The sequence below is a fragment of the Calonectris borealis genome, chromosome 20 (assembly GCF_964195595.1).
Source record: "Calonectris borealis chromosome 20, bCalBor7.hap1.2, whole genome shotgun sequence".
NCBI classification, from domain to species: domain Eukaryota; kingdom Metazoa; phylum Chordata; class Aves; order Procellariiformes; family Procellariidae; genus Calonectris; species Calonectris borealis.
Window position 1 is genome coordinate 597516 of NC_134331.1, and position 26208 is coordinate 623723.

The 26208-nt window shown below is 57.1% G+C and overlaps 1 protein-coding gene across 1 annotated transcript in view; it reads right to left on the minus strand.

Moving 5' to 3' along the window:
- DNAH17 (dynein axonemal heavy chain 17) overlaps positions 1-26208 on the minus strand; it is a 38384-nt gene that overhangs the window by 2287 nt on the left and 9889 nt on the right. The window contains exons 26-77 of the mRNA XM_075169273.1: positions 25887-26009; positions 25311-25658; positions 25140-25231; positions 24833-24959; positions 24452-24604; positions 23844-23969; positions 23571-23678; positions 23298-23429; positions 22652-22812; positions 22413-22569; positions 21872-21976; positions 21215-21372; positions 20482-20620; positions 19870-20097; positions 19572-19709; positions 18871-19003; positions 18463-18590; positions 18197-18345; positions 17818-18100; positions 17500-17673; positions 16554-16761; positions 16292-16457; positions 15637-15739; positions 15295-15442; positions 14839-14930; positions 14510-14671; positions 14187-14351; positions 13835-14026; positions 13116-13382; positions 12410-12571; positions 11601-11834; positions 11254-11418; positions 11065-11160; positions 10756-10973; positions 10303-10510; positions 9889-10004; positions 9360-9552; positions 9008-9243; positions 8607-8729; positions 7627-7831; positions 6924-7088; positions 6631-6771; positions 6316-6486; positions 6023-6145; positions 5128-5321; positions 4849-4997; positions 4564-4691; positions 3496-3723; positions 2709-2900; positions 1816-1995; positions 1291-1473; positions 24-206 (exon numbers count right to left, since the gene is read on the minus strand). Of these exons, the coding sequence (XP_075025374.1) occupies positions 24-206; positions 1291-1473; positions 1816-1995; positions 2709-2900; positions 3496-3723; positions 4564-4691; positions 4849-4997; positions 5128-5321; positions 6023-6145; positions 6316-6486; positions 6631-6771; positions 6924-7088; positions 7627-7831; positions 8607-8729; positions 9008-9243; positions 9360-9552; positions 9889-10004; positions 10303-10510; positions 10756-10973; positions 11065-11160; positions 11254-11418; positions 11601-11834; positions 12410-12571; positions 13116-13382; positions 13835-14026; positions 14187-14351; positions 14510-14671; positions 14839-14930; positions 15295-15442; positions 15637-15739; positions 16292-16457; positions 16554-16761; positions 17500-17673; positions 17818-18100; positions 18197-18345; positions 18463-18590; positions 18871-19003; positions 19572-19709; positions 19870-20097; positions 20482-20620; positions 21215-21372; positions 21872-21976; positions 22413-22569; positions 22652-22812; positions 23298-23429; positions 23571-23678; positions 23844-23969; positions 24452-24604; positions 24833-24959; positions 25140-25231; positions 25311-25658; positions 25887-26009 (8658 nt within the window). The remainder of the gene's footprint in view (positions 1-23; positions 207-1290; positions 1474-1815; positions 1996-2708; positions 2901-3495; positions 3724-4563; positions 4692-4848; positions 4998-5127; positions 5322-6022; positions 6146-6315; positions 6487-6630; positions 6772-6923; positions 7089-7626; positions 7832-8606; positions 8730-9007; positions 9244-9359; positions 9553-9888; positions 10005-10302; positions 10511-10755; positions 10974-11064; positions 11161-11253; positions 11419-11600; positions 11835-12409; positions 12572-13115; positions 13383-13834; positions 14027-14186; positions 14352-14509; positions 14672-14838; positions 14931-15294; positions 15443-15636; positions 15740-16291; positions 16458-16553; positions 16762-17499; positions 17674-17817; positions 18101-18196; positions 18346-18462; positions 18591-18870; positions 19004-19571; positions 19710-19869; positions 20098-20481; positions 20621-21214; positions 21373-21871; positions 21977-22412; positions 22570-22651; positions 22813-23297; positions 23430-23570; positions 23679-23843; positions 23970-24451; positions 24605-24832; positions 24960-25139; positions 25232-25310; positions 25659-25886; positions 26010-26208) is intronic.

The following is a 26208-nucleotide window of genomic DNA, read 5'->3' on the forward strand; positions in this document are numbered from 1 at the left end:
CTAGGCAGCTACCTAATGCATACCTTTAGTCCCAAGTCTAACTCTTTCAAAGAGCGCCTGATTTCATGGGTCAAGATGTTCATTCTTTCACATTCCTGGAAGGCAACTACAACATATGGGGTCTTGTCCACCACTTTTGCCGTGATCTCCACCATATTGAATGGCTCCGGCAGCTTCTCAATAATCTCATCTAGGACTGACTTCACCTGGAAAGAATATGCCATAGAACTGCGCTTTTCTAAGGAAAAATGCTGTGGGTTAACAGTTAAGTAACTTAGTAAGATTTTTCTTTTTCTGCCTTCATGTTTTCTTGTGCTTCCTCCTCTATTACTAATACTCTATATTTTACTAACTGTTCCTGGATCTTAAAAAGCTGCAGCTCTTTTTTGATAGCCAAGAAGGTAAGAACTGAAGCCACGGCGGCTGTTAAATTCAAGTGTAAAATCTAGGGAGTCAGGAGGAAGACTTTTTAAAAAGAAAAAAAAAAGTATTTTTAGTAGTTGCCATCATGAATGGAAATTACTAAGCCTGTGCCATCTGCTGAGGACGCAGCACGTGAGCCACATTTTGCCACTGGCGCATCTCGACCCCATCAAAGAGTAACCTTTCTGAACACTGCTGACTTTTGTAACTGCACCACGTGTTCAGATGGAGTGAACACAAAGAAACTGCTGGGGCAGCATTTCAGCCCCTTCTTTTTACCCTTTGGGTTTCTCAGAGATGCTGGAGGAGAGCAGCTAACGGTCTTATGATCTGCGTGACTAGCTGCCTGCCTGCCTGGGATCTAGATTGATGCAAGAGCAGGGGAGGGGGGAGAGAGCTGCAGATGGGGCAGGGACAAGTAGGCAGCTGCGGCCAGTGCTTTGCCTTGCCCTGGGCTGTGGTATTAGTGCTGCCTTCTCAGCAGCTGTAGAGCAGTGAAGCCTTTGCTCGTGTTCAATTACATTACGAATGCCGAAGACTGGTGAAGTTACTGAAATGGAAAGGAAAGCATGGTCATAGGGAAACCAAGTGCAAATATACTTAAATAAAAACTTGACAGGAATGTCCGGCTGAGCAGAGACTGCAGCATTTCTCATGAGCTCTGCGCTAGCAGCTCCCCCTTCTCCAGGCTGACAGCTTGTAGCATTAGGTACTGGGCTAGAATCACATCTCTTTACTATCTTGCACTGGTAAGAAATCAGTTATTATTACAGCTTATATTCTCCTGTCCATTGTGTGTGGGCCCTTATCTGTCCTCCCCATCTGGCCTCTGAATTGTCATTGTAAAGAGGCAGAAACTTCACTTGCCTTTTCCTCTCGGGAGACACCTGAGCCTCCTCCAGTGTCTGATTCTTTGGGCTGCATTTCCAAAACTGTCCGAAAAAGCCTGTCCGAAGTAACAGTCAGGAAGCCAATTTCTGCGTTGGGGTGAAGGCCGTACAAGTAGGGGCTCTCCGGTGGCAGGTTGTCATCGATGTACTCGTGGTAACCCTAAGCGCAGGGCAGGCACTGATGTTAGTTTGGCAGATATGTACAAAGGAGTGTGAGTTTTGCTTCAGCCTTGAAAATACGTCATCACTTTTTGGTGGTGGTGCTTCAGAGCTGGCTGGCGCTGCTTATTCAAGATGGATTTTTACTCACGTCTTAGCTAAGTTTTTCCCTTACCACCCCAGCCACAGGAATTATTTTGGCAGCGATTCTGCATGTTTTCACAGGATTGAAACCTTTGTTGCCCTGCGTTCCCCCTTGGTTAGCATGAGGGAACTCTGACTAGTGCGCATTTATCCAGAGCGGTGGTTTTCCACAGCAAATTGCAACATTAATCTTTCTTACCTTGTAATCCAAGCTGGGAGGGATCAAAAACCCTGGAGCTAAGTACACTTCCCTTTCCAGCATCTCTGCACGGATGTATTCGCTCAGGTAAGTCCGACACAGTCGGCGGTCCCAGTCGTCTGTGATATGCCCCCCGTACATGATTTCACCAAAGAGGTACCGGAGATCATCCCATGGTACCTACAAGGAGAGGCTTACCGTGAGGTTCCTGTAGCCTGTGTGGCTGCAGAAGTCCCCTGCAGCCCAGGGAACCTGTACACGACTGTAGAGCTGCAGGGCCACGGAGCAACAGCTCCTGGGTTGACCTGTCCAGCGTCCAGGGAAGTGACAGACCCTGGACCCACAGAGGCTCGGTGACAGAGTGAAGGGGAGCAAGACAGGGGACCTTGTCTTAGGTGTCTCTTGTGTTCGCCCACAGATTTCACCTTGTCCCGGTATGGACACAGCCATCCATGCTTTGAACCCCCGTCATCCCGTCTTTGTTCAGATCAACTGAATCATGTCTGTAAGGCCAGGGGAAAGCAGGACTCTCCTAAGGGTGATCTCAATCCTACTCCTTGCACCTTCATTCTCGGGGCAGGCTTTGCCTTTTAGGTGGAGAGTAATTTAAAAAAGCAACCCAACAAAGCACCGAGGCGTGAGCCAGAGCAGGCGCTTGTCCCAGCCTGGTGCTGAACGCCTGCTTTCCACCCAGCTCAGTCGTGCTGAGGACTCTGCACCTTCACCTGCCAGAGCATGCAGGCAGCTCCCTGGGGAGGAAGGGAAGAACTACTGGCAACGCTGCGTTTCCTCAAGGGAAGGCATTTGTGCAGCAAACTGATGAATTTTTTAAAAAAGGTTGATTGTCATAGTGTGCATTGTGCTGAGGTACGGTCACTTCGTAAGTCCCTTACCTTGGGGTTAGCCTCCAAGTAGTTGTACAGGACGTTAATTGATATGGTCAGGTCACCGTTGTTAAAGGGGTAAGATCTGTTCCAGCCCTGAGCACCAAACTTGCGCCGCTCGGCCACCACCGCGTGGAAGTAACAGAGTGCAAACAAGATGCATTTGAACTCGATTTCTTTGCTGCACATCTCTAACGTGTCCTGCAGTGGAATAAAAATGAGAGTGGGTTTGCAAATGAGTGAATATCGCTATCAGCCATCCCTCTATTGAAGAAAATTAACAGATGATGGCAAAGAAGAACTGAAGGTTGTTTATTAAAAAAAAAGCATAAAATTATCTTTTAAAGATTTGCTAGTTGGTTAATTTTTTGCACTCATTTGTTTATAAAAAAATTAGGAATACACACACACACCCCACCCCCCCCACCCCCCCCGCCACTGACAGGCGAGGCGGCTTGTTTGTGGCACCAAGCTGCAGCAGCTTGACATTCAGCCTTGGGAAAGGCACCAGTAATTCAGCACCCTCCCTGGTTCGGGAACCCTCGGGCAGCTCTGGTTACCCCTAAATCACGTCCTGACAAATGGGGGCTCTGGGCACCCCCGGGGAGGACATACCTGGGGATAGGCTGGCTCCTGGTGCAACGTCCATGTCTGCAGTGACGCCCCCAAAGATGCTCAGCCCGTGAAACCCCAGGGATGGGGAGAGCCAGGCAGGCTGACCCAAAACGGTTGAAAGGAACAGGCTGTGCAAAGCGCGACCGCGGTGGGGGAGAGCAGCGCGGAGGGGCGAGGGTACCTGAGTGAAGAGGTCGAGGGCTTTGTGCAGGTTGGCATACATGCCCGTCGGCGGCTCGTTGGTCATTTTGATGGCGTTTTCCAGCAGTCCCTGCGGGATGATGTGTGCCTCGGGGCTGGGGGCTGGCTCGGCACTCATGAACACCCGGTAGTCAGGGTGGCTGCCCAGACTGTACTGCTCCACCATCTTCTCCAGCGTGCCCAGCCACCGGGCCACCAGGTGGATGTTCTGCAACAGGACCCCCTCTTGTATGGCTTGGCCTGAAGTGCAACCTTGGGAATCACTTGTCCCCCCCCCGATTCCTACTGTGGCTCCACAGAGAGCAGGTGCAGCACAACACGGCACCGCTTGGGCTGGGGACACCCAACTAACCCAGGCAGTGTCACTGCCATCACGTGGGGTACACCATGAAAAACCCTGCACCCCCATTGCAGGGCTGCCATCCTCTTTGGAGGCCTCCCATGCTTTTGGCCTCTGCTTTCTGTTGCCAGTCTCCTACTCTGTGGCCCCTCTCCGGTTCCCTTGGCATAGGCCAGTGGTGATTATGTGCACACCGAAGGTCTGTCCGTCCTGGATGTCCCCTCACCTCCTGCCTTGCCTGTGGTGGTGCAGTGAGGGTAAGGGGCCATCATGCCCCAGCCCTTGCCTGCTGGTCCTGCGTGTCCCCCCCCTACTGCAGGGAATGAAGGGCACTGTGCTCCCCACCTCCCCTGTTTCCCTGAGCCCCCCATGTCCCCTCCCTGCTCCTTGCTCAAGGCAGCGTGGCGCCTTCCTGCTGCCGGTGGTGCTGCTGCCCCTGGTCCCCTCCCTGTTCCCGGCTCTGCCCCCCCAGAGTACAAGCCTGGACCTGGCCACTGTGCAGGTTGAGCACCGAGACTGTGCACGACTGCTAATGCACCGGGACAGGGGGAGCGGGGAGCTGCCGACACCCCCCGAGCTTCAGCCATCCCAGGTACCACCTTAGTGTCAAAGGGACGCTGAGGCTGGGGGAGCCTGGGGACACTGAGCCGCGTCTGGCGGCCGGCAGGGCTGAGTGCCCCACGGTGTGCCCCGGTGCCCCCCACCCACCTGCAGGATGACCCAGTGCCCCTGCGCAGCCGCCATCTCCAGGGCTCGTTCTGCCACGGCCTCCTGGCCCTGCCCCAGCGACACGTTGTGGATCCTCCCATTGTCAATGGTGAAGTTGAGCTTTCTGCCTGGGGAGGGGAGGAAACCGCCACAGGGTGAGATGCCTGTTTCGTTAGTATTAGTACGAAGATGGGGCTGCACAACTCCGGCCATTCCCTGCTCAAACCAGCAGCAGCATGCAGCCGCCATGGGCTGGTGCCAGCCGAGGAGCGGGCCGCGGCTCACCCAGGGCCTCCACGTCTTTCAGTGGGTCGACGCCAGGGGAGAGAATGAAGAACAGGGGCGTGGAGGGGCTGCTCTCTTTGTATGCCTTGAAGAGCTCAACACTCCTTCCTTCCACAAACTTGCTCCCCATCTTCTCTTCCACAAAGTTCCTACAGCAAAATAAAACCATAATGTGACTTAGGAACAAACACAGTCACTGGGTGTAGCTGGTGCAGTGACGCCGCGGGGCTCTCTCCAGGAGACCACCATGCTGCATGCCCCGGGCAGGCACTGGCGCACCTGATGGCGTAGGTCATCCTGTCTGGCCGCATGCACCGCAGCATACACAGCTTCTGCAGGGCTGACTTGTTCTTCCACTCCTTGGGGAACACCTCCTTCTCTGGCACCTCGGACTCCACAAACTTTTTCCATCGCTTTGCCGAGCCCTCGATGTCGCTGTCCAAGTTCTTGAACTCCTCCATTTCCGAGAGCACCTTCAGGTCCCACAGAGGAGGGCTAAATCATTCCTGGGCTCTGCTCACCCTCAGGAACCCCCAGGCTGGGGGGTCCTCGTGGAGCTATGCGCACGCAGGAACGGCGCTGTGCTGCAGCCAGGCCCCGAGGGGTCCCGCAGCCCTGCTCCACTGGCCCAGACCTGTCCTCTGCTGGGCACAGCTGCGTTGGGTGTCCCAGAGGCATCCCTGGGGTACCAAGGATGCCTGGTGAAATGGGGATGCTGCGCGCAGGCCAGCGGGGCATCGCTCGGACACCCCCGAGCTCATGGGAGAGGAGCCAGGCACACAGGGGACACTGACAGTCCAAAACGCTGCCGAGACACAACCTCGCCAGCTGCCTCCTCTCGCCGGTGTGAGCAGCCCATGTCCGCTTTCCCTCAGCCCCCGGGGTGAGGGGGATGTGCAGAGGAGGGGGGCGGAGGGACAGGCTGTCTCTGGTGCTCGGTCAGCTGACCAGCTCTCCCCACCGCCTGCTGCAGGGCTGAGTGCGGACCCCCGTGCCGCCGGCACGCTGCCGTCCTACAGGCCCTGCCGGGGGCTGGGACGTGCTGGGTCTCACCAGCCGCAGGGGACAGGGGTACTTTGCGGACTCTCTTGGGTGCTGCAGGTGATCCTGGACCCGCCGCGCTGGGGACCGTGCTGGCATTGTCTCGGCACAGCAGGCGACCGCGCGGACCAACCTTGATGCCACCCCAGCCCTGGGGCTGCAGGAAGTCCACAGGGGACGCGACGCCAGCCTTGGAAGGGAAGCGCAGAAGAAAGTCCAGCTCCGCTGGGTTCACTTCTTTCTTGATTGCCAGGACCTGCCGAGTTGAGAGCACAGCATCACGACTGCCCTGGCACCCACAGCCTCGGCGCGAGGGGCTGCGCTCCAGGCCAGAAGCTACTGAGTATCCAGCAGCAGCACAGAAGTAAGAGAACAACCTATCTAAACCAGCTCACATACAAAGCCCCAGACATTTGCACACATTACCTGGAAGGCAACCTGGGCCAGGAAAATGAGTTTGTCTCTCTCAAAAAGTCCCCGTGCAGTGTACATATAGACCGAGTAGGTGATCTCATCCGTCAGGTTGATCACCCTTTGCCTGATGTCGTCGTCGGGGGCCGTGCACTGAATGGCTTTCTCGAAGACCCCATTGAATGCCTGAGGAAGAGCCGGGTGGGCAGCTCAGCGCCCGGGCTGCTGGGTGTTTTGTCAGCAGCATAAATGCTGAAACACCAAATCTCTGAGATCCCCCAAACCCTGTCCTGCCCATACAAACCAATTCCCTCCTTGCTCCACATCTACCTTGAGAGAGAACTGGTAGATAGGGTTGATCTTGTTGAGGTCACTCAGGATGAAGTACAGCAGGGATGCTCGCTCTGCCGCTGGCCTGTAGTTTTCTCTAGCGACGTTTATTTGGACTTCGGTGACTTTAGCTTCTTTCACCTTGACACACATGAAGGTGAGTGTTATCCAGCATCCTGGCACATGCCGAAGCAGTACCCAACCTCCCGCTGAGCGCTGGGTGCCCTGCGCGGTCCGGGAGATCTCTCCCGCTGCCCGCGGCACCGCAGCACCAGCTAGGGGTAGCTCCTTACTTTTTCCTCAATTTCCATGGCTGTGCGCTTCGTTGTTTCCAGGTTCTCCACCAGCGCTGTGTCCCCCAGGAACTCCCCCCCGGCAGCAGACAGCCGGGCGAGCAGGGAGTCCTCCAGTTCCTTCAGCTTGATCTTGAACTCATTCTGGCTCTTTGTGAGGTTTGCCTACAACACCAGCGCCCCAGAGAGACGTGCGTCATTCAAGAGACCGTGGCGAAACTCTGGTATCAATCGCCGTGACTTACACTGGGCGCTCCCTAACGAACTGCATGCAACAGACTGTGGACCATCAGCAGTTCTGCTGGCTTTATCTTCTACTAATTATAAATTTTCCCTTTACAAATGCAGCCCAGGCAACATACTGAGGTCAGCTGAGCTATGGGGCTCTGAGAAACCAGCCAAGTTTTTCATGCTGTCACTGAAGCGCTGATGCAAGAGGAGGGTGGACGTGATCCCTCCTGGGACATACTGTCACCCGCAGGGTGAAGCGGCGAGCGTGCCCGTGGCAGTGCCAGGCTCCGCGGGGCAACGGTGGACCCACAGCTGCCCACGCAGATGGCAGGCTCTGATCGGGACTCACTCAGCTCTCGATAAGCAACAGCAAGCTCACAGAGGTGAGACCTCATTGCTCCCTGCCAGCAAAGCCACCACAGGTCCCCCAGCCCACTCTCTGCTACCGTCTCGCCGGCAGCCGGGTTCATACCTTCAGGGTCTCCAGGTCCGGCCGCTCTTTGGCCACCACAGCAGCCAGAAGCTGGTCCTCCAGTCCCTCCCGGGTCACCAAGAAGTTGATCAGGGTGCACTGAGCCTGCACCTCTGGCTTGTAGTGAGGGTTGGAATATTTGGTGTGCAGAATCAGGCGGAAGCGCGGGTGATATTCCACTTCTTTATCTCCTATCCTAATGTATCTGTTCAGTTAATTAAACAAATTAATTTCTGTACACCTGACAGTAACTTGTTACAGACAGAAACCCTCAACCTGTGTGCTGTTGCCGGCCACTCGAGATGTATTTTTCTGGTCGGGAAAAGGCATAGCAAGGGCAGAAGTGCCAAAAGAGCCCTGGCAGGGCAAAGGCCGGAGGAGCCGAAGGAGCTGCCTGCATTTCTCGGACGGCTTCTGGGCTTGTGCTGCTTGCAGGCACTGTGCCACGATACAAGGGGAGGGTGGCACAGCTCCATCCCCAGCGGCCCCAGAGCCCCGTCCTGGCAGTCCTGGGGGACCAGCCCTCGCCAGACCCCGGGGAATGCGGCCAGGAAGGTCGGTGGTGTCTGGGGAAGGCAGCACTGCCTGCAGCAGAGCTGGCAGCGCTGAGTGGGGCAGGGGAGATGGGGGAGAGGATTCTCAGCAAAAACCCCATCATGGAATAGCTTCTGTGTCTGCCAAGAGAACCCTTGCCATTTATCACACTTTATTGCAGGTGCACCAGGGAACTCTTCTTAAATCACTACACAGACTGGACTCTGCAGACCAGAACGGTCCAAAACGTCACATCAACTACAAGTGTCTCCACTGGGAAATACCCAAAGAAAACTAGAGGATGTGGCCAGAAACTCTCATGTGCATGCGGAAGGATCAGGCCCCAGCTGCTGTCATGCAAAGGGGCATAAATCGGCATTTTAGGGCAGCAGTGGTTACTCAGAGCAGGTGAAACTCCTCGGCACCAGAGAACAGGGTGTGCTGACCTGCCCTTCTTGGTGGTGTTCCTGCCCAGCAGGTGGTCCAGCACCGGCTCCACCGTCTCGCCAACGTCCTCGATCAGCAGCGTCTGTCCTTCGGAAACCGCCTGCTCGATGGTGTCCAGATAGCTGCGGCCAAGAGGGGAGAGAGGCGCAGCGTGGGGCGAGCGTGCGTGCGCGCTGCGGGGGGCTCGGGCGAATGCCCTCCAGCCACTGCACGCCGGTGGGACCCCTGCAGAGCCCACGGAGGTGTTGGGTACGCCCATCAGCGCTGCTGCCCTCGGGTGTCCCAAGTGTGATGGGGGACATGGGTGCCCTGGCCTGCAGAGCCCTGCGCCCCTCCAGTGGCCGGGCAAGGGGGGCCGTTCCAGCCCGAGCCCACGGCTGCCCCGCAGCACCCAACCCACCTTCTCTGGCCCAGGCGGATGGCCCGCAGCTCCTCCCCGTATTTGTTCTTGATCCACTTGAGGCCCTGGAGCTGGGCGTCCACAACCAGGGGCCACCGCTGGGTGTTGCAGAGGATGGTGGCGTTCTCGGTGGACGTGCGGTCACTGGGCAGCCCCTGGTTGCTCCAGGCAGCCACATCAGCAGTGTCGGTGAGGAGGCTGAGGGGGTCCAGCCCTGGGGTGATGGGGATGGGCACCTGCCAGGGAGGGGCCGTTGGGTGCCTGGCCGCGGAGGAGCGGGAGTCCCTCGGTGCCAGCAAGCATGGGGGGAAGGAGGCCCCGGCACCCTGGAACGGGACCTGTGGCCACTCACCGCCAGCCCGCTGAGGAAGGGGATCCAGTGCTTCTCCAGCAGTTCCGCCCTGTACTTCTTGGTGAAGTAGCCAACGTAGGACACGAAGGCGGAGACCAGCAGCACATCTCCGCACAGCGTCTTCTCCTGCTCTCTGAGCATCTCCACCGACTCAGCCCAGCGAATGTTTTCTGACGCCAGGCCCCCGATGAGCCTGGGGGGGTGAGAGGAGACAGCGCCTGCTGCGGGTGCCACTGCTCCCGGTGTTGTGCAAGGGTGGGACTCAGCCGTGATGCCCCAGGCCGGCCGTCACCAAACGCTGTTGGGATTAATCCACCTCTGCTTGGACGGTGGGCTGCCCTCACCCAGGGCATACGGCTTTGCGGCTGCATCCCCCCCAGATTTCTGGCCCAATTCATACTGGGATTTTTTAATTTTGGGGGGAGGGAGAGGCTCTGATGCTTCCACGACACCTGTGTCATTGTCACCAGGCAATGCCAGGGAGCAGCAGACGGTCCCAGAGCTTCTGGAGCCAGAGTTTGCACGGTACCTGTTTGCCAGCGTGATGACTCTGTTGGTTGCATCGGCCTCCTGCTGGCATTTGATTTTTTCAGCTGTAGCTTTCTCAAATTCTGCAGTGAGAGCTGCCAAGTTGGCATTCAGGTCCTTCAAAAGACAACACATCTACAGTTACCTCCTGCACACACAGCACAGCTGCAGTAAGCTGCCAGGCCAGGAGAGAGCTCTGCAGACCCAAAGGAGCTTTGCAGCAGCCCCTGTCGTGACAGCGCAGCTCTTGCACCTGGGCTCCAGGTTATATGAATTATAAGAATCTTTCTTGCTCATTTTTAGCTTCTGGCTGTGACCCGCAGCCGAGTTGCTGGTGGCTGATGGGGGCTGCGGCGGGCACCAGCCAAGGCAAAGAGCGGCTGGCTCCGGGGTTGCGGGGGGGGCACGCACTTACGGCAATTTTGTTCTTAATGCGACTGAGTTTTTCTTGTGCCTCTGCCAGCTCAGCGTTGGCCTCCTCCAGGGCCTGCCGCTTGGGCTCCACCTCGCAGAACACCTCGTAGAAGCGAACGATGTTTAGGCACCAGGAGCACAGACCTGCCGCGGCTGTTGACTTTGACATTATGAACTCCGGATCAAAACTGGGGTCTGACTGGTAGGGCCTGGAATGGGAGAACACGCCGCACTATGACACCATGCCACGGCTGCCGATGGCCCCATCCCGCTCCTCCCGGGGCTTGGGCTGCTGATGGGCACCAGGTGGGAGAGCAGAGCAAACGCCTGGATCCCACTCCTGCCCCTCAAACCCCGCTGCGCTCGCTGGGTGAGGGTCTCTCCTAGACACCCTGCCCAGGGCGGCCCTGCGGCAGGGGGCCGGGAAGGGGGCAGGAACCGGCTGTGGACTCACTGAAATGCCTTGAGACAGGCCTCAGGGATGTGCTCTTTGTCAAACTTCTTTAAGGCATCAAGAAAAGTGTCTACTTTTCCCATCATCACTTTTGCTGCCTTCCAGCTCTTATCCTTCGGTATCTTGCCCTTGGGGGCCGTCAGGACCATCACAGCTGCCGTCACGTTTACCACCGCTTGGGGCGGGGACCCGAAGGACTTCAGCTCTGTCAGGTTGTTCTGGGAAGGGACCACGGGGCCGCTGAGTATCGCCCCGGCTCGGGGATGCAGGCACCAGCCGGGGACCCGCTTCCCACTGAGGGTCGCCCACCTTGTTGAGTGTGTCGAGGGCCTCCTGGGCGGCTACGAGCGCCGGCTCCGCTTTCGCCAGATCAGTCTCGCAGGCTCGCTGCTTCTCGGCCACATTCTGGGGAGGCAAGGGGACAGGACAGGGTGAGCAGATGAAGCCGACTGAGCTCCCGTGTTGGACCCTGGCATGGTGGGCACCAGCACCACACACCTTGTTGATGGCCTGGACCTTCAGCTCCTCCTCGTCAGCCATGGCTTTCTCCCTGCTGACCTTCTCTGTCTCGACGCCCACCACGTGGATCAGTTTATCTGCGTCCTCGTTCTTTTGCTTCAGCTCTTCCTCCTGGACCGCCAGCTTGGCTTTCAGGTCATCCACCTTGACAGGGGGAGAAACAGAGAGGATCAGAGGGCTGATCCTGCTGAGCCCTGCCCGGCCTCGCAGCAGCGGCTCGGTACGGCTCGGGGACCTTGCGGCCACTGTGACCACCCTGCGGGGACACGCCTCCTCTCGCCCCCCAACATTGGACCCGCAGCAGGCACGATGCTGTGGGCAGGCACCTGCGATGCCGTGCTCTGCAGCTTCATCAGCCCCTTCTCCAGCCTCTCAATCTTGGCGGTGAGCTCGCTCCTTTTTTTTGACAGCAGGTTTTGGTAGAGCTTTATCTGCTCCAGGAAAGTCTTTGGCGTGGTGTAATTATAGCGTCTCTCTGTGACCAGGTAGGTCTTGGACATCTCCTTAACGCTCATGTGGACGTAGGACATGAACTGGCTGATGGAGACCTTGACCTCGGCCTGCACCAGGAGCATGGACAATGAGCCACTGCGCCGTGCGGACGCGGTGCCAATGCTGGGATACAACCGAGCTTTCCCGCAGCGTTGGTTCCGCATCCAGCCGCAGAGGCCGGGAGGGAAAGCACTGCTTTTCGTTAAGCAGCACAACACGTGGCTGAGAAACGTAGGTGATCATTGCACTAACGATGCCAGTTCTTAAGCCCCATCCTGGTTTTCCTGGCTCTAATCCCCCAGGTTAATGTGGGCTGCACTGGGGAAAAGCTGCTGTTTCCAGGCTGTTATTTGTGGCCGTGTTTTAAGGACGAACGGGAAACAAGGAAAGGTTCGTCCCCACCTGCACAGTGTGGGGCTGCAGGCTCTGACCCTGGAGCCGGCTGTGAGCTTACCCAGACCCCATCGCTAGCTCGCTGCCCCAGGACCCCCAGGTCACGCCAGGCCCCCATCCCTGGGCACGTTGCAACAAGGAGAGCAGCAGAGGTGCAGGCCATTCCCCAAAGCAGCCCGGTTCCCCCACTCCCCCAGGACCGAGGCACAAGCACAGCCCTGGTGTGCACCAACCCGGTGTTCCAGCTCACCTCGATGTCCGCTGTTTCCTCCAGGAACCTGCTGCTGACGGACACAAGTGCATCCTCCGGCCACTCGTGGAACCAGTCGATGGCCGTGCAGTTGACCACAGCAGGGAACCTCCTTGCCCGCACCCGCAGGGTTGAGCCCACAGGGGAGAAGCAGAGGATGACCTGGGGCAGAGCGCCGTGGGTGAGCAGGGCGTCCCCGCTGCCGGGGGCCGAGCTCGCACGTGGAGCAGCAGGAGCTCCACATCGCTGCAAACTCTTCTGCTGAAGATCAGGACTTTGCCTCCTGCCCATTAACTCCCCTTCCCAGTACCCGGGAGATGACAGTCTGTGATTGTGCACCCTGCACCTCTCAATGGGGTTGGGGCCAGCACCGGACCTCCTCTGGTGGCTGCGGCCAGCAACCGAGCACGGTGCCAGTGTTGGCGTCCCTGCGAGAGCCCAGCACAGCCCAGTGCCGGCTCGCAGCCATGGAGGCTGCTCATCCCCTCTGCCTCAAGGGAGGTAAATATGTGGGTGTGAAGAGCTGCACCCCTGGGGCTGGGGGTGCACCCTTGGCTGAGGAGCCTTTGAAAACATCTTTAACCCAAACCCATCACAGGTGTAATGGAACCACAGTTTTCTGTGTCCTGTCTGCAAATAGGCCTTGGATTAGGCAAGGTCAGGAGCACTGAAACACCCCCCCCCCAGTGAACACCCAAACACCCACCTTTAACTGATGCCTGACTTTTTCTATAAATAATTTCCAGCAATTTTCCCGTGTATCTCGCAATCCAAGGAACTTCACTTGGGGCCTCATGGCACTGATAATATCTTCCAGATCATCATCCTGAAAAAGCCCCGGCACCTCCCCGGACGCCAAGAAGTCATTGATTAGGACCAGGAACGATTCTTCAGCAACCTGGGAGTCCGTCATCAGGAACACGGTGGGGCTGTTCTTCACAGCCGCCTTGATGTACTGGGAGGCGAGGTCCAGCTGGGGCAGGAGAGAGAAACCGTCACCCCCCCTCTTTTCAACCCTCTGAGCTGTTCTCCCAAGTAACCGGTTTGGCACAGACTGGCACCCTGGGGCCGCCCCGAGAAGCCAAGAGGGTGCCTTTGAGAAGGTGCCGGGTGCCGGCTGCTCTGATCCAGGACAGGGCCAGCTGCCAGGGCTGCCTGCACTGCACCTCCCTCACGAGCGGCTCCTGCCCGTCCCTGGCTGGGGAAACGCTGTGGCCCCTCGGGGCAGGACTCATGGGTGTTCAGAAAGCACCTTTGAGCGGATCACACGGTGCACAGATGCAGTGACGAGAGCAGAGCAGAGCCCCGCACACCCACCCCAGGCACTGGAGCCACCGCAGGACTTAGCCCTGCTTTGCGTTTGCGGGCTCTGTCCCGCGAGCAGGCAGCGCTGCCCCAGGCGGCCTGGAGGAAAGCTGCTCTTACCTTCAGGTCCAGGATGCCATAGCCTTTCCTCAGCGTAACCTGAAACACGTTCAGATTGCTGATGTACGCTGCTAGCCGTGCCAGACTCTGCTTCCCGCTGCCTCCTACCCCCACCAGCAGTGCGTTGCCCCGGGGAGACTCTAAGATCCGACTAATTCTGCAAATATGAGACACTGCATCTTCAAAGAGCACCTGAAGAAAACAGGAGGGGAAGGTTTGATATTCTGAATCACAGCAGGAAAAGCAGCGAACGCCTTATAGCATACAAACGCGAGCAAAAACAATGCTGCAGCTGCATCTCTGCGGTGCAAGCACTGCCTCGGCACAGAGCTGCCCGCAGCAGGGCACTCACCAGGCTCATTGCCGCGTTCACCTCGTTGTAGTTGTCCAAGGCTTCCCCCAGCAGCTTGTTCAGAGCCGGCCAGCTCGGCACCGGCAGGTACTTGGGCTCCCCCATGCCCTGAGCAAAGTGGCAGTAGATGTTGGGCTTGGCGAACAGCAGGTCTTCGCTGAGTTCCTGGGAGAGGCAAGGCCAGCTGTGGGGCTCAGCCGTGGGGCTCAGCCGTGGGGCTCAGCCGTGGGGCATCCGCGGGGTACTGCTGTCCGTGCCACTGCCAAGCCCGTGTGGGGAGCTCAGCCTGGCAGTGCACTCCCTCATTTTCCAGCACAACTTACATCAAAGAACTTTCTACAGGTGTCCGCGAGCATCTTCCTGAAGCCTTTTTGATCCCCTTCGTCAATGAGTTTGTCTCCATACACCCTCTCAGCTTCGTGGAGCCAGAGACGCACCAAGTCCACGGGACTTTTCAGGCATTCGGGGGTGGAGAACAACAGGCCCTGACAAACATGCAAATCCCTCAGTCCTCAGCTACTCTGATCTGAGTTTAAAGGTTGGCTTTGGGAAGACATCATGGTACTTTTCAAGGACATGGCGCACTGCAAGGATGCATGATGAAGGAGAGAAAGGAATAAGGATGTTTTAGAGGAAACAGCCCTCCCACTACCTGGAATATGTTGGAGAGGTCGCGGAGGTTGAAGAGGTAGTGGAACTTGATGGCTGTTGGCAAGAAGGTGGAGGCGACCTTCTGGTGCAGAGCTGTTGGCAAGAAACAGGGGGTGAGCGGGTGGGCAGGCCCCCAGAGACCACTGCAGCCTCTGGTGGGATCCCTGAGCCTGGCTCGCTCTCCCCTCCGTGACCTTCAGCAGGTAGGGCAAGCCTGAGGTTTTAGTTGGACCATTTCTAGGGACACGATGCTGCATTTTGAACGTGAATAGGAGAAGAGAAACAGAGGTTTCGTTTGCACGGTGCCGTGATGCGGAGGTACTGTGTGGGGCTCCCAGTGCACTGGCCGATTGTAGTGTGGTTGGGTTTCCCGGTGCCGGCGGGTGCGGGTGCATTCCCCGGGGGCCAACGCTGGCGCACGTCGCCTTCCCGCCCCCCCTGCGTGGGAGGGGCTCACCCAGCGCTGCTGCTACCAGCTGGGGCTGCAGCTTCTGGACAGCCGGCGGCATCCTCTGCAGGGCCAGGTGCTGCGCGAGGATGGTGCTGTACACAGTCAGCAGAGCCTCCTGGCCGGGAAAGCTCATGGCGAAGACGCAGAAGTGGCGCTGCAGAAACGAGCAAAAATTCAGGTGGGAGCTTTGTCCCCAGGGGCTGATGCAGGCAGCTGACACTGTGAGGTCCCCCACCACGTCCCAACTCCATCCCACCCCATCCCACTTCGTCCCACACCATCCCACCCCTCCAGGCTCTGGTCCCAGGAGAGCGAACTCACTGGGGCACAGCCCCCTGCGCCGCATACCTGCAGCCTGGGGTTGATGGTGAAGGACCCTGCGGTTGGGTTCATGCAGGCCACGTACTGGCAGTTGTGAATGTCCTTCAGGGTCAGTTTGTTCCTGTCGTACCTGCGCAGGGACCGGCACTGTGACTCTTTCCCCAGGGATGGATTCCTCCAGCCGGGCTGTGCCCTACCGACCCTGTGGAGCTCAGTCTGGGGGGATGCAGGAGTGGGGATCCCCATTCCCCCAGTGCTTGGCGCAGCCCGGCAATGCTGTGTGGGACCCTTTCTGCACCCCATGGCCAGACCTGGCCCCAAACCCCCCCACGGCAGCTGGCACTCTTCACTTCTCCTTCCCTTCCCAAGCAAGCCCTCCCCACTGCCTGCGCCGCATGCTGCACTGCCAGGCACGGGAATCCCCCGCCGGCGCTGGCAGCGGGGCTGTTTGCCTTGGACGGGGTTTGGAGTCACCAGCAGAGAGTTTTCCCATTCCTCTGCCAAAGTCTTTCCAGCAGCTCCGGGAATGAGGGGGCTGGAGGGAACAGGCGGCTCAGCTGCACCGGTAGTGTGGCACAGGAGGCAGCACGGGCAGGGCACGGCTCCACCGGGATGGGAGAGGCGCCAGCACGGCACAGGGTCACCAAGCCCCCGCAGTAGGGGCCGCTGGCCAGGCACCTACCAGTGCCCGTGGTCCATATGCTGCCGGATGAGCGTGTGCGGTGCCACGGTGCCATACTTGTCCACCTCCGGCATGTTCATGTCGTCGATGAAGTAGATAAGCCTCCTGGTCCCAGGCGGGCCGTAATTCCTCCCTGATTTCTTCTCCAGGGGCTTCTCAAGGACAGCTGCAGTGAGAGGAGCGGGTGGGCGGTGGGGCAGCGCCAGGGGGCCGTGCGGCACAGCCCAGCGCGAGGCTGGCTGCCAGCTCAGGCCCACCTTACCCTGCAGCATGGCCGAGGTGGTGTAGAAGTTAAAGGGCACAGATTGCACAAGATATTCATCTGTGCTGAGCGCTTCAAGCTTGTCCCACATCAGGACCGATTTTCCCGTCCCCGCGTTCCCCACCAGCATCACTGGCCTCTGCTTCTCCATCAGCAGGTCCATGAAGTAGCGAATGCGAATGGTCTCCGCTGTGTGCACCATGGAGGCCTGGGGAAATTGCGCCGTCAGTCCCTGGAGCTCGCCTCTTGCTGCTGGAGTTGACGTTTGCAGGCAGAGGCGGGATCTTCCGTCAGAGCAGCGGGCAGCGCGCTGGGAGCCTTGCCTGGTTTTCCCAGCAATGCCAGCTGGTCTAATGGAAGATGCTCTCTTTCCGTACAAACCTGGTCCCTCTCTAAAGCAAAAGGTCTCAGGTGCTTGGTTATTCTAAAGACTTTCTGACCAAAAATAGGAGCTGTCAGAAAAACAAGTTGTTAAAACAGAACAACACAGCACAGTTCCTGAAACTGTCCCCAATGTCTTTGCTCAGCCAATGCACAGGCCACATTCAGCTGCGGCACCTCTCCCTTTCCCTAACATCTTTGACACAACCCCCCTCCCTCAGGACAGCATTTCAAAAGACATGCAAATAAAGTTTTGAAGTACATTTTTGCTTTCAGGCAATAGTTATTATTATTTCATGAGAATCTATGAAGCCACAGGTTAATGTGAAATTAAAAAAGAAGAGTTGCAACTTGCAGCTCTCGCTGAGGTTTCTGCAGGGTAAAGCAGAACCACAAAAAGCCACGGGGTTTGCCGGGTGCCATCAGCCTGTGCGGCGGCATGGCAGAGCCAGCCCGAATCCCTGCGCCACTCCAGGCGCGGGGTCTTGCCCAGTGTTGCTCATGGGAAGACCGTGGAGTAATAAACAAATAAAACACATAAACACAGAAAGCTTGTGGGAAATACCTGTAAAGGGACTTCGGGATCAAGTTTGAATTTTGGCACCTTTTCAGTCCAGAGCATGAATTTCTTCGTTTCCAGATCAATGTAATAGTCAAAAATTGTCCCCTGAGAAGGAAACTTGATGGTTTTAAACTCGTTCACCCACCACTTGCTGAACTCCAGGCGGTAATCCACAAGCTGCGGGGAACCAAACAGAGAAAAACTCAGAAACTAGCCAATGTTGTTGCTTTAGTACTTTCCGAAGGGATGCGGCTGAGGGACGAAGTTCTGGCGAGCAGGCAGGTGCAGGCAGGCGCCGAACAGTTGGTCCCAGAGCCGTACCTGGTCCTGGAACATGGCCCCACCGAAGGCCCAGGCACAGGCGAAGACGAAGTAGAGCTCGTAGAGCTCCCGGGGCGAGTCCGGCGGGGCGGTCTGCGGCGTCAGGAGGCACTCCAGCAGGTACAGCGCCGTCTGTATCACCGTGATCTCGGGGACAGGGGTGATCGTCTTGAATCCAGACTTGAGCTTCTCTAGGCACACTGGCAGGTACTTGTCAAAGAGGATCATCAGATTTGCTTTCTCGGACTGCACCGTCCTTGTCTCGATCCAGCTGGTCACAACGCTGCGGGAGGGACGGGCAGGGCTGCAGGTGAGCGCAAGGTGGGCCAGCACCCATCCCGTCCCGTCCCATCCCATCCGTCTCCCTCTCCAGGCTCACGGGTTCCAGCCCAGGTCCGTGGGGTTGATGTAGAGGATTCCTGCCCGGGACACGGTTGCCGGCGTGGCGGTCCGCAGGTGGCTGATCTCGAAGAGAAGCCGCATGGTGGGGTTGAGGGGGATGCGCTCATTGCTGGCCAAGGTGAGAACCTGGGAGAAGCGGCCCGTCATGGGGGGATGCCCTGACCTTGGGGCCCAGGCTTGAGTACAAGTTGATCACCCCAAGTTAATGAGCGAGCAAAGCTCCTGAGGTGTGATGGCACCAACCTTATTGTCATCCATGACTGTGTTCAGGGACTCGATCCACATGGGGTCAATATCTCCATCGAGGATGATCCACTTGGGCCCCTTATGTGTGATGTTGGCCAGGTCACGCATCGCTGAAGAAAACAGACCTGCCACACAGAGAAACACGTGGGTTTGTCCTTTCCACACACGGCACGTTTGCTGGGGGGACACGAAGGACTGGGTGCTTCCCTGAAACATGTTCCTCCTCTCTCACACTCCAGTAAAAAGCCCCAAGGAAAGGTCTTCCCATTCCGTCACCACATCACAAAGTGTTTACAGAGACACATTTTATGAAGGTATTTGCCTATGTGCCAGCCGCTGCTGAAGGATGTTTTGGGCCAGTTCCCACCTGGGGTAAGTGACCGCTCAAAAGTGTTGGTGTCTCACCGTCCTTCCACTCTCGCGTGGACGGATTAATAACCCCAAACAGCTCATTGCAGGTCACAGCCTTTGGGTCGAGGTCCACAGTGACCGGCTTCTGCTTCATGCTTTGGTATGTCTTGTTGAGTGACCTCAGCACCTGCGGAGAGGGGAACCGTGCAGCCATGGCCACTGCTTCTATGAGGGTTCTGCAGCCTTTGGCAGTCTTTGCCCGCAGCCGGGGGCAGAGAGCCTTGCTCCCACCTGCTGCAGAGCACCCAGAATAGCCACTGGGAAGGCTCTGGACTTCCCTCTGTGGAGCCAGCTCCTGGCTGGGGTGTTGTGGGAGCCCAGAGCCCCGCCAGCCGGCACTGTCCTGCCGGCATCGTAGCACGCAGGGCGTCACTAGAGCATGCCCCTGCCTGCTCCCTGCCTTGTCCCCGCTCTGCTCACGGGTGTCCTGGGTAGCCCCTGAGCTGTGCATCCCAAACCTGCTCCGCTCCACAGGCTCAGCCCAACACGCATGGTGCTGGAGGGCCCGGGGTGGCAATGGACACTGGCCGTGCTGCTGTCCCCTACCCAGACGCTGCTGCTGGTGTGGCTATGGGTCTGCGTGGCTGGCCGGGGCCAGCGGCAACATCCTTGCCAAGAGGACAGGGGAGGCCATGGGATGTGCTTGGCCAGGGGCAGGAGGGGACTCGTGTCCTCAGAGATGGTTTGGCTGCTACCTGGGACTTGCCACAGCCGGTGTTGCCGACGACAAAGACGGAATGTCTCACTTGCAGCAGCTCCTCCAGCTGCACCACCTTCAGCACGAAGCTCTCCTCTGCCTGCAGCTTCAGCTCCAGCATGGACTGCCTAATGATCTGGGAGGGAGAGTAGGCGCTGACCACGGGCAGCCATCATGGCTCGGCAAGACCCCAGAGACGAGCTGGCCACCCCCAGCAGTGCCGGATGGACTTTCAGCCTCTGGACCCTGCCAGGGCTGGCATGTCTCTGGTGCTGGTGCCACGCCTGGGCTTGCACCTTCTCAAAGTTGAGATCCCTCTTCCTAGGGACATCCAGGGCTGGGAACAGGTCTCCAATCAGCCCCATGAAGATGGGCAAGTCGTCTGTCACGATCTTGGGGATGTTGAAATCTCGTAAAGCTCTCATCAGAACTTGGTCCTCAGCACGGCCAGGGTCCTCTCTCTTCAAGGAGCCAGCTACCACCAGCACGGACTTGATAGCCCGCAGACCCCAGTCATAATGGTCCTGCCAACAGCCAGCAAAGTATTACAATTCCACTTCGGTGAGGGAGATCTGCTTTAAAAAACACTGCAGAGGAACACCCTGTCCATTGCCCCACACCCAGGTTGTTGTAAATCACTTCTGCTGAGATGAATAATATCTGGATGCTCTCATCTTAACTGGCTGTATTCTATTCTATTCTATTTTTGGACTACTTGATTTCTTCCAGAAGGCAGAAATATGCCATATGATGCACCAGCGTGGAAGTGGAATTTGTCCAGCCATAGACTTGAACTATATAGAACGTCAGCCAGAATGTTACTAGCAGCAATCCTACTACAATCTGTCAGGTTTGAAATTCAAATGGACTCTTTCATCTTAAAGAACCTTGCAATATTGTTAAATTACCTGTTTAGATAGTAGCTCTTTGCAGAGTGTGTACAAAGTAATGAACTTTCTTGCTAGAAGCTTAGCATCAATAAAACCTTCTGCAACAAGCATGATTTCACAGATCAGTTCAAAATCGGGGACCACCATGGCGCAGGGTCTGGAGAAGAGCAGCGGCAGGTTAGCAGGGCTGGGCACAGACGTCCAGACGCCCCTTGCCCTCCCACAGCCAGCAAGAATTTGCACTCAAGTTTCCAATATAAATTGTTCCCTGCTGCTGTTAGCATCAGAGAATTGGGCAGTAATTTACGCCAGCTGGGGTCTCTGGAGGTCTCTTGTCCAGCCTGCTGCTCCAAGCAGGGCTCAGGCCACCTGGGCCTTCTCCAGTCACAGTTTGAGTTCCTCCAAGGACAGAGATCCCACAGCATCCCTGGGCCACCCCTTCCAGTGCTTGACCATCTTTTTTTCTCATTCTCAATTGGATTTTTAGCTGAAGGTGGCAATTAGATACCCCGAGCATCCTCTTCTCCAGGCTGAGCGGCCCAGCTGTCCCAGCCCCTGACCATCTCAGGGGCTTTGGGGTGCCAAGGTCTCCCTGACACAAGGGCTGCCAGTATACACGTCCTTGTTGGCACTAGCAAACGCTTAGTTCACGTTATGGATGTAGCTACCATATGGTTATGGTTGAGTGCTACCACAGAGGTAAATGCTATGACGACTGCCAGTACATAATGACCTCTCTGCCTACGTGTACCTGAACAGAGCTTTTAAATTTTCAGGCAGTTCTGTCCGTCCTGCGTAGCCAGGGTTCATGGTAATGAACAGCCCGACCGACGGGATCAGCGCGATCGTCTCTCCAAGGAAATTGAATGTTTTCTTCTTGGCGCGAATTGCATCTTGAATACATTTCACCTGGCAGACAAGCGGAGGTGTCAGTGCCAGCAGCCCCACAGCTCCCTGCCCTGCGCCCCTGGCTCACCCTCGCCGCCCGCCTGCAGAAAACGAGCCTGGAGGTTCGGCCGTGCCATCGGCATTGTTAGAAATAATATCAACAGCTTGCCAAAGGCACGGCAGCGTAGCAATCCCGGGGCTCAGGAGAGCTGGCCTTAAATCAGCTTCTTCCCAGGCACCACGACGCCCTGTCCCCAGGTGATGGCAGAGCCGGCAGAGGGTGACAGGTCACTGGGATGGGACACAGCTGGGCTGCGTGATCTTAAACATGCCCAAAGCTCCGTACTGCTGCGCTTCCCCTCCATTTTCCTCCCAACATGACACAGTAGAAATAACAGCAGCAAACTGTCCCTTTGAAAGTCAGGTTTAACTGAGACAACATTCAGTATGGGAACTGGAAATGCTGACAGGCTCACCCAGTCCCTACAGCACCCCACGCTGCTGCTGGTTTTGTACGTACCTGCACAGCAATCACGGACAAAACCTCCACTGAAATGCGATTGAATTCGTCGAAACAGCCCCAGGCGCCGGTCTGAGCAAGCCCCTTGTAGATATTGCCGCAGGACTGGAGAGAAAGCACCAGAGATGGGCTTCAGACAATGAGTTTTTCATGGAGGCTGCAACGTGGGAATTTGTTAAGAAAGCTCAAGTGTGGAGAGCTGCTTGTGCTTTTATGGTTTGTGCTGTTCCCTAGGGAAATGCCCTGCAGTGTTACAGCCCCCCAAGCTCCCACAGGCTCCCAGGGACACGAGCTGGCCAGAGCTGTGGTGGGAGTGAGCAGCACGGGATGGCACCAGGAGCTGCTGCCGGACCCACAGGTTTCTCGACGGCTGCCAAGCCAGGGAGAGGAGAGCAGCTTCAGGGCATTGGCAATGGATGCTGCAGCTGGACACGGGGGTGGATGCTGCAGTGGTGCCTCCTGAAAGAGGCTCCCCCCTTGTCTTGGTGGGCAACCCACGGCTATCGCCTCGGTGCTGCCATCCCTTTCCCCTGCACCCTACCTTGTAGTCCATCTGCTCGGAGCAGTTGAAGACATAGACCATCATGCCCACCGCCCGGCCCAGGTCCTTGGTGGTCTCTGTCTTCCCGGTGCCCGCAGGGCCGGCGGGGGCCCCCCCCATGAAGAGGTGGAGGGACTGTGTCAGGGTGATGTAGCACCTGCGGAAGGGAGGACGGGCAGGGCTGATGGTGCCAGCAGCGTGGCACGGGCAGCGGGAGGCGTGGGGAGCTGAGCCCCTACCGATCCGTCAGGGGGGTGATGACCAGCCGGGGGGTGTTCCCCAGGTACTCATAGGAGTACTGGAGCTGAGCATCGCAGATGTTGGCATAGCAGTGCCTCCTCCCCTCGTCCCAGCGGTGCCGGAGCTGGGACTGCCAGGTGAACGCCTGGGCGCTCTCCACCTGTGGAGAAGCTGGTTGTGAGGGCAGGCCAGCACCGGCACTGCCCGTCCGAACCCGCTGGCACAGCGAGCTCCCAAACACACGTTGGGACCGTTTGTCACCTCTGTACACGAGGAGAGCGTGCAAATGGGTCCCAGTGTAATGCTGGGGTGGGTGAGGACCGTCCCACCACGTGGCCCAGCCCACCCCGCACCCACCGACCACAGTGCACAGCCCTGCGCCGAGGCTCCCGGCTCCCACCGAGCACGGCAGCAACCAGCAAAACTGCTCCTTGATCTGGCTTTGTGTGAGACCCAGCCCAGTCTTGGTTGACCCCGGCCGTGCTGTCACCTCTCCGGCTCCCGCGCACCCCTAACACCCCACGTGTGGTTTCCTCACACAATCAGGATACTTTGAAAATATTGGAAAGTAATAACATAACAGGAAGTCTTTGCTCAGAAGTGCAAAGAAACAAAGCAGTAAAAATATCCTCTTGTAACAAATACCTTCGCAAGGATCATTTTGGCCACAACATCCCTGGCATGGACATCAATGGTACAGATTGTCATGATCTTCATCCTGTCTCCTGCAGTTAGGTTTCCAATGAGTAGTGAAATCAGTGCATTTAGCTGAGTAATCTGAGGAAGGAAAGAAATATTGAACAGAAAAAAGACATCACACTTTGCCCATCTCCCGGTGACCCCCCGGACTGGACCTCGCCTCTTCCAAGCAGAGAGGGGCTGCAGGACAGCTCCAGGTCAGGTTCGAGGGATGCCAACCTGCTTTTTGTTGTAATCCCTCATTGCGTTCTCATAGCCTTCCTCCAGCCTTGAAAAGGCAATGCCGACTTCTGTAGTCCACCAGATCTGGCTGCACGTCAGAGCAACCTGCAGCAAACCACAGGGACAAGATGTGGCCATAAAGGGAAATACGCCGTCCCCGCGACGGCTCAGGGCAGGCGCCTGCACCTCCCCGGCTCTGCGCTTGCTCGTCCTCTCGGACCTTGGCTCACGGAGCCGCCGGCCAGCCCGGCCCCGCACGGCAGCTCCCACCTGTGCTGGGTAGTCGAACACCCACTGGTCCCGCGGCTTCTCCTCGTAGGTCACCATGGCCTCGGGGATCAGGCACCGCAGCGTGGAGCGCATGCTCGCCAGCACGCGGTTCAGCCAAACCTCGACCTGGAGGGTGACATCCAGCAAACCCTGAGAGAGCGGTTCCTAGCCCGTGTCCGCTCTGGCTGCATGACCCCGCGGCAGCGTGCAAGCGGCTCCTGGCTGCTCTGCACGGCAAGCTTCTGCCTGTGCGTTGTAACAAGCTGGATGAAAGACCCCAGTACACGGCCCCGCAGGGCACTTCCCGTGGCAGCTCATGGAGCATGGGCTGAGGGTGAACAACAGAGAGGGGGAAAACACGCTGTGACCGCCTGAGGGGCTGCGAGGCTGGAGTGGGTTTATATGACTCTGATATTGCTGCAGCGCTGTTCTACACCCGCAATGCAGATCCCATTTCTGTTTTTTTTTTTTTTTGGCTGAAAGGCTTCACGATTGCATTTTAAAACTGCTGCCAGGCTGTTAGTGCACAACAAGCAAAAGGCTCGTCCCTGTCCTGAACCTGCCCACCTCTGTCCCCGCAAGCGGAGGCTCCACGGAGCTCGGCTGACCTGGCCAGACAAGTCACAGTCTGTGTCGAGGGGCACGTACTCCTCGTCCCTGCTGAACATCCCCAGGCCAACCTTCAGGGGCTTTTTGTCCAGACTCATCTTGAACTTCAGTTTAGCCAGACTGTCGAACAGCTTCGGCAGATGACGGGACACCTGAGAACAGAGGCACGGCAGAAGGTCAGGGACCCCCAGTCCCACGCAGAGGTGTAATCACCACTTGGATTAACTCCCACACGTCCCTCAGGGTGCTGCATCCCTGAGAAGGGGGGTACCAGGGATGGTGTTCTGTCTGTTAGGATGAAAAATATTTTAAAACTGCTATAACAAGATAGCACGCAAGAGACACAGGACTTGCCTCCACACTTTACACTCAGCCCATACCTCAACTGGCTCATTCCCATTAGATAAAATATCAAGCAGGTCTGCAGAGGAAACAAAGTAGAATCTGGGAAAAGCCAGTCTTTTGGTCTCGAGGTATTCAGCCAAAGCCTTCTCACAGAGTGCCAATCTAACAAAACAAGGAAGAAAAACTGCAGTTAAAACCTTCACATATTAATTTTTACTCTTTGCAAAGTGATTGCCATGTTGAGGAAGATGCCACTTTGGAGAAGTCAAACTCTTTCTTTGGCCCTAGACCAGCCGGTGGAGGCTCCTCCATAACACTTCACCAGAACGACTCAAACCTCACCTTTTCTGCAACGCTTCTAGCTTGTCGTAGAGACCAGGCTTGTTTGTAGCTTCAATCACGTTGGGAGTTTTTACCGCATCGGCCATTAAATCCTGCAAGAGGAAAAATGCTTCAGCTCTACCTGAACTGGCGGCAAGCCCTGAGGGGCCCGGGGGGTGACGGGCTTCGCACTTTGAAATCTTGATCGATAGCATCAAAATGCTTCGAGTCCTCTGGCAGTTGACTGCGGATGTCTTCGGAGCCGATGAAGATGCTTTCCAGGTGACTCCACGTCCTCTGCACCTCAAACCAGATGCTGATAACGGAGTCAGTGGTCGACAGCTTCTGCTGCCAGCCCGACACCTCCTGAAGGAAGAAGGCTAGGTACTTGGAGGTCATCAGGTTCTGCAGCTGCACTTGGTTGTCCTCCAGCGTTTCGATGAGCACCTCATCTGACTTGAGCAGCATGATGCCGGTCCTGGCGTGGGGCTCATGCTCAAACTGCATTGTTGCCCAGGTAACATCCAGGGTGTCCAGCACCTGCAGACCGGGCATGAGAAATGAGCTGGACTCTGCAGTGCCGAGTCCCAGACCCTGCGGAAAGGCAAGGCAGCAACAGGAATGCCTCTTCCAGAGCACGAGCTCCACAGTGCCACACTGCATGTGGACTCCAGCCCCCAGCAGCAGGAATACAAGCCGCTAACAGCCACAGAGCCACATCAGAGCAGGGCTCTCAGCAAAGCAGGATAGGAACCAAGCCCCATTTACCTTCTCCATCCCCGACTCTTTCATGGCTTTGTCCACGATGCCATGAACCTCATCCTCAAACTTGTGCAGGTTCAGCTGCAGCAGATCCGCAAGGGTGGTGTCCTCGGACATGGTGAAGTTCACCTGGAGCAGAACCGGCACTGTCAGGGCATGGACTCCCCTCTGCGGAGAGGTAGCCCAGCGGCTCGCCCAAACGAGCTTATTAACACCCACGTTTAAAGACCCTACAGAAATATTTGTGTATGGCCAGCTTTTAAAACAGATTGCATGCTTCCCCTGATGGATGCAAATCTCGGGAGCCTCCCGGGTCAGGGGTTGGAGC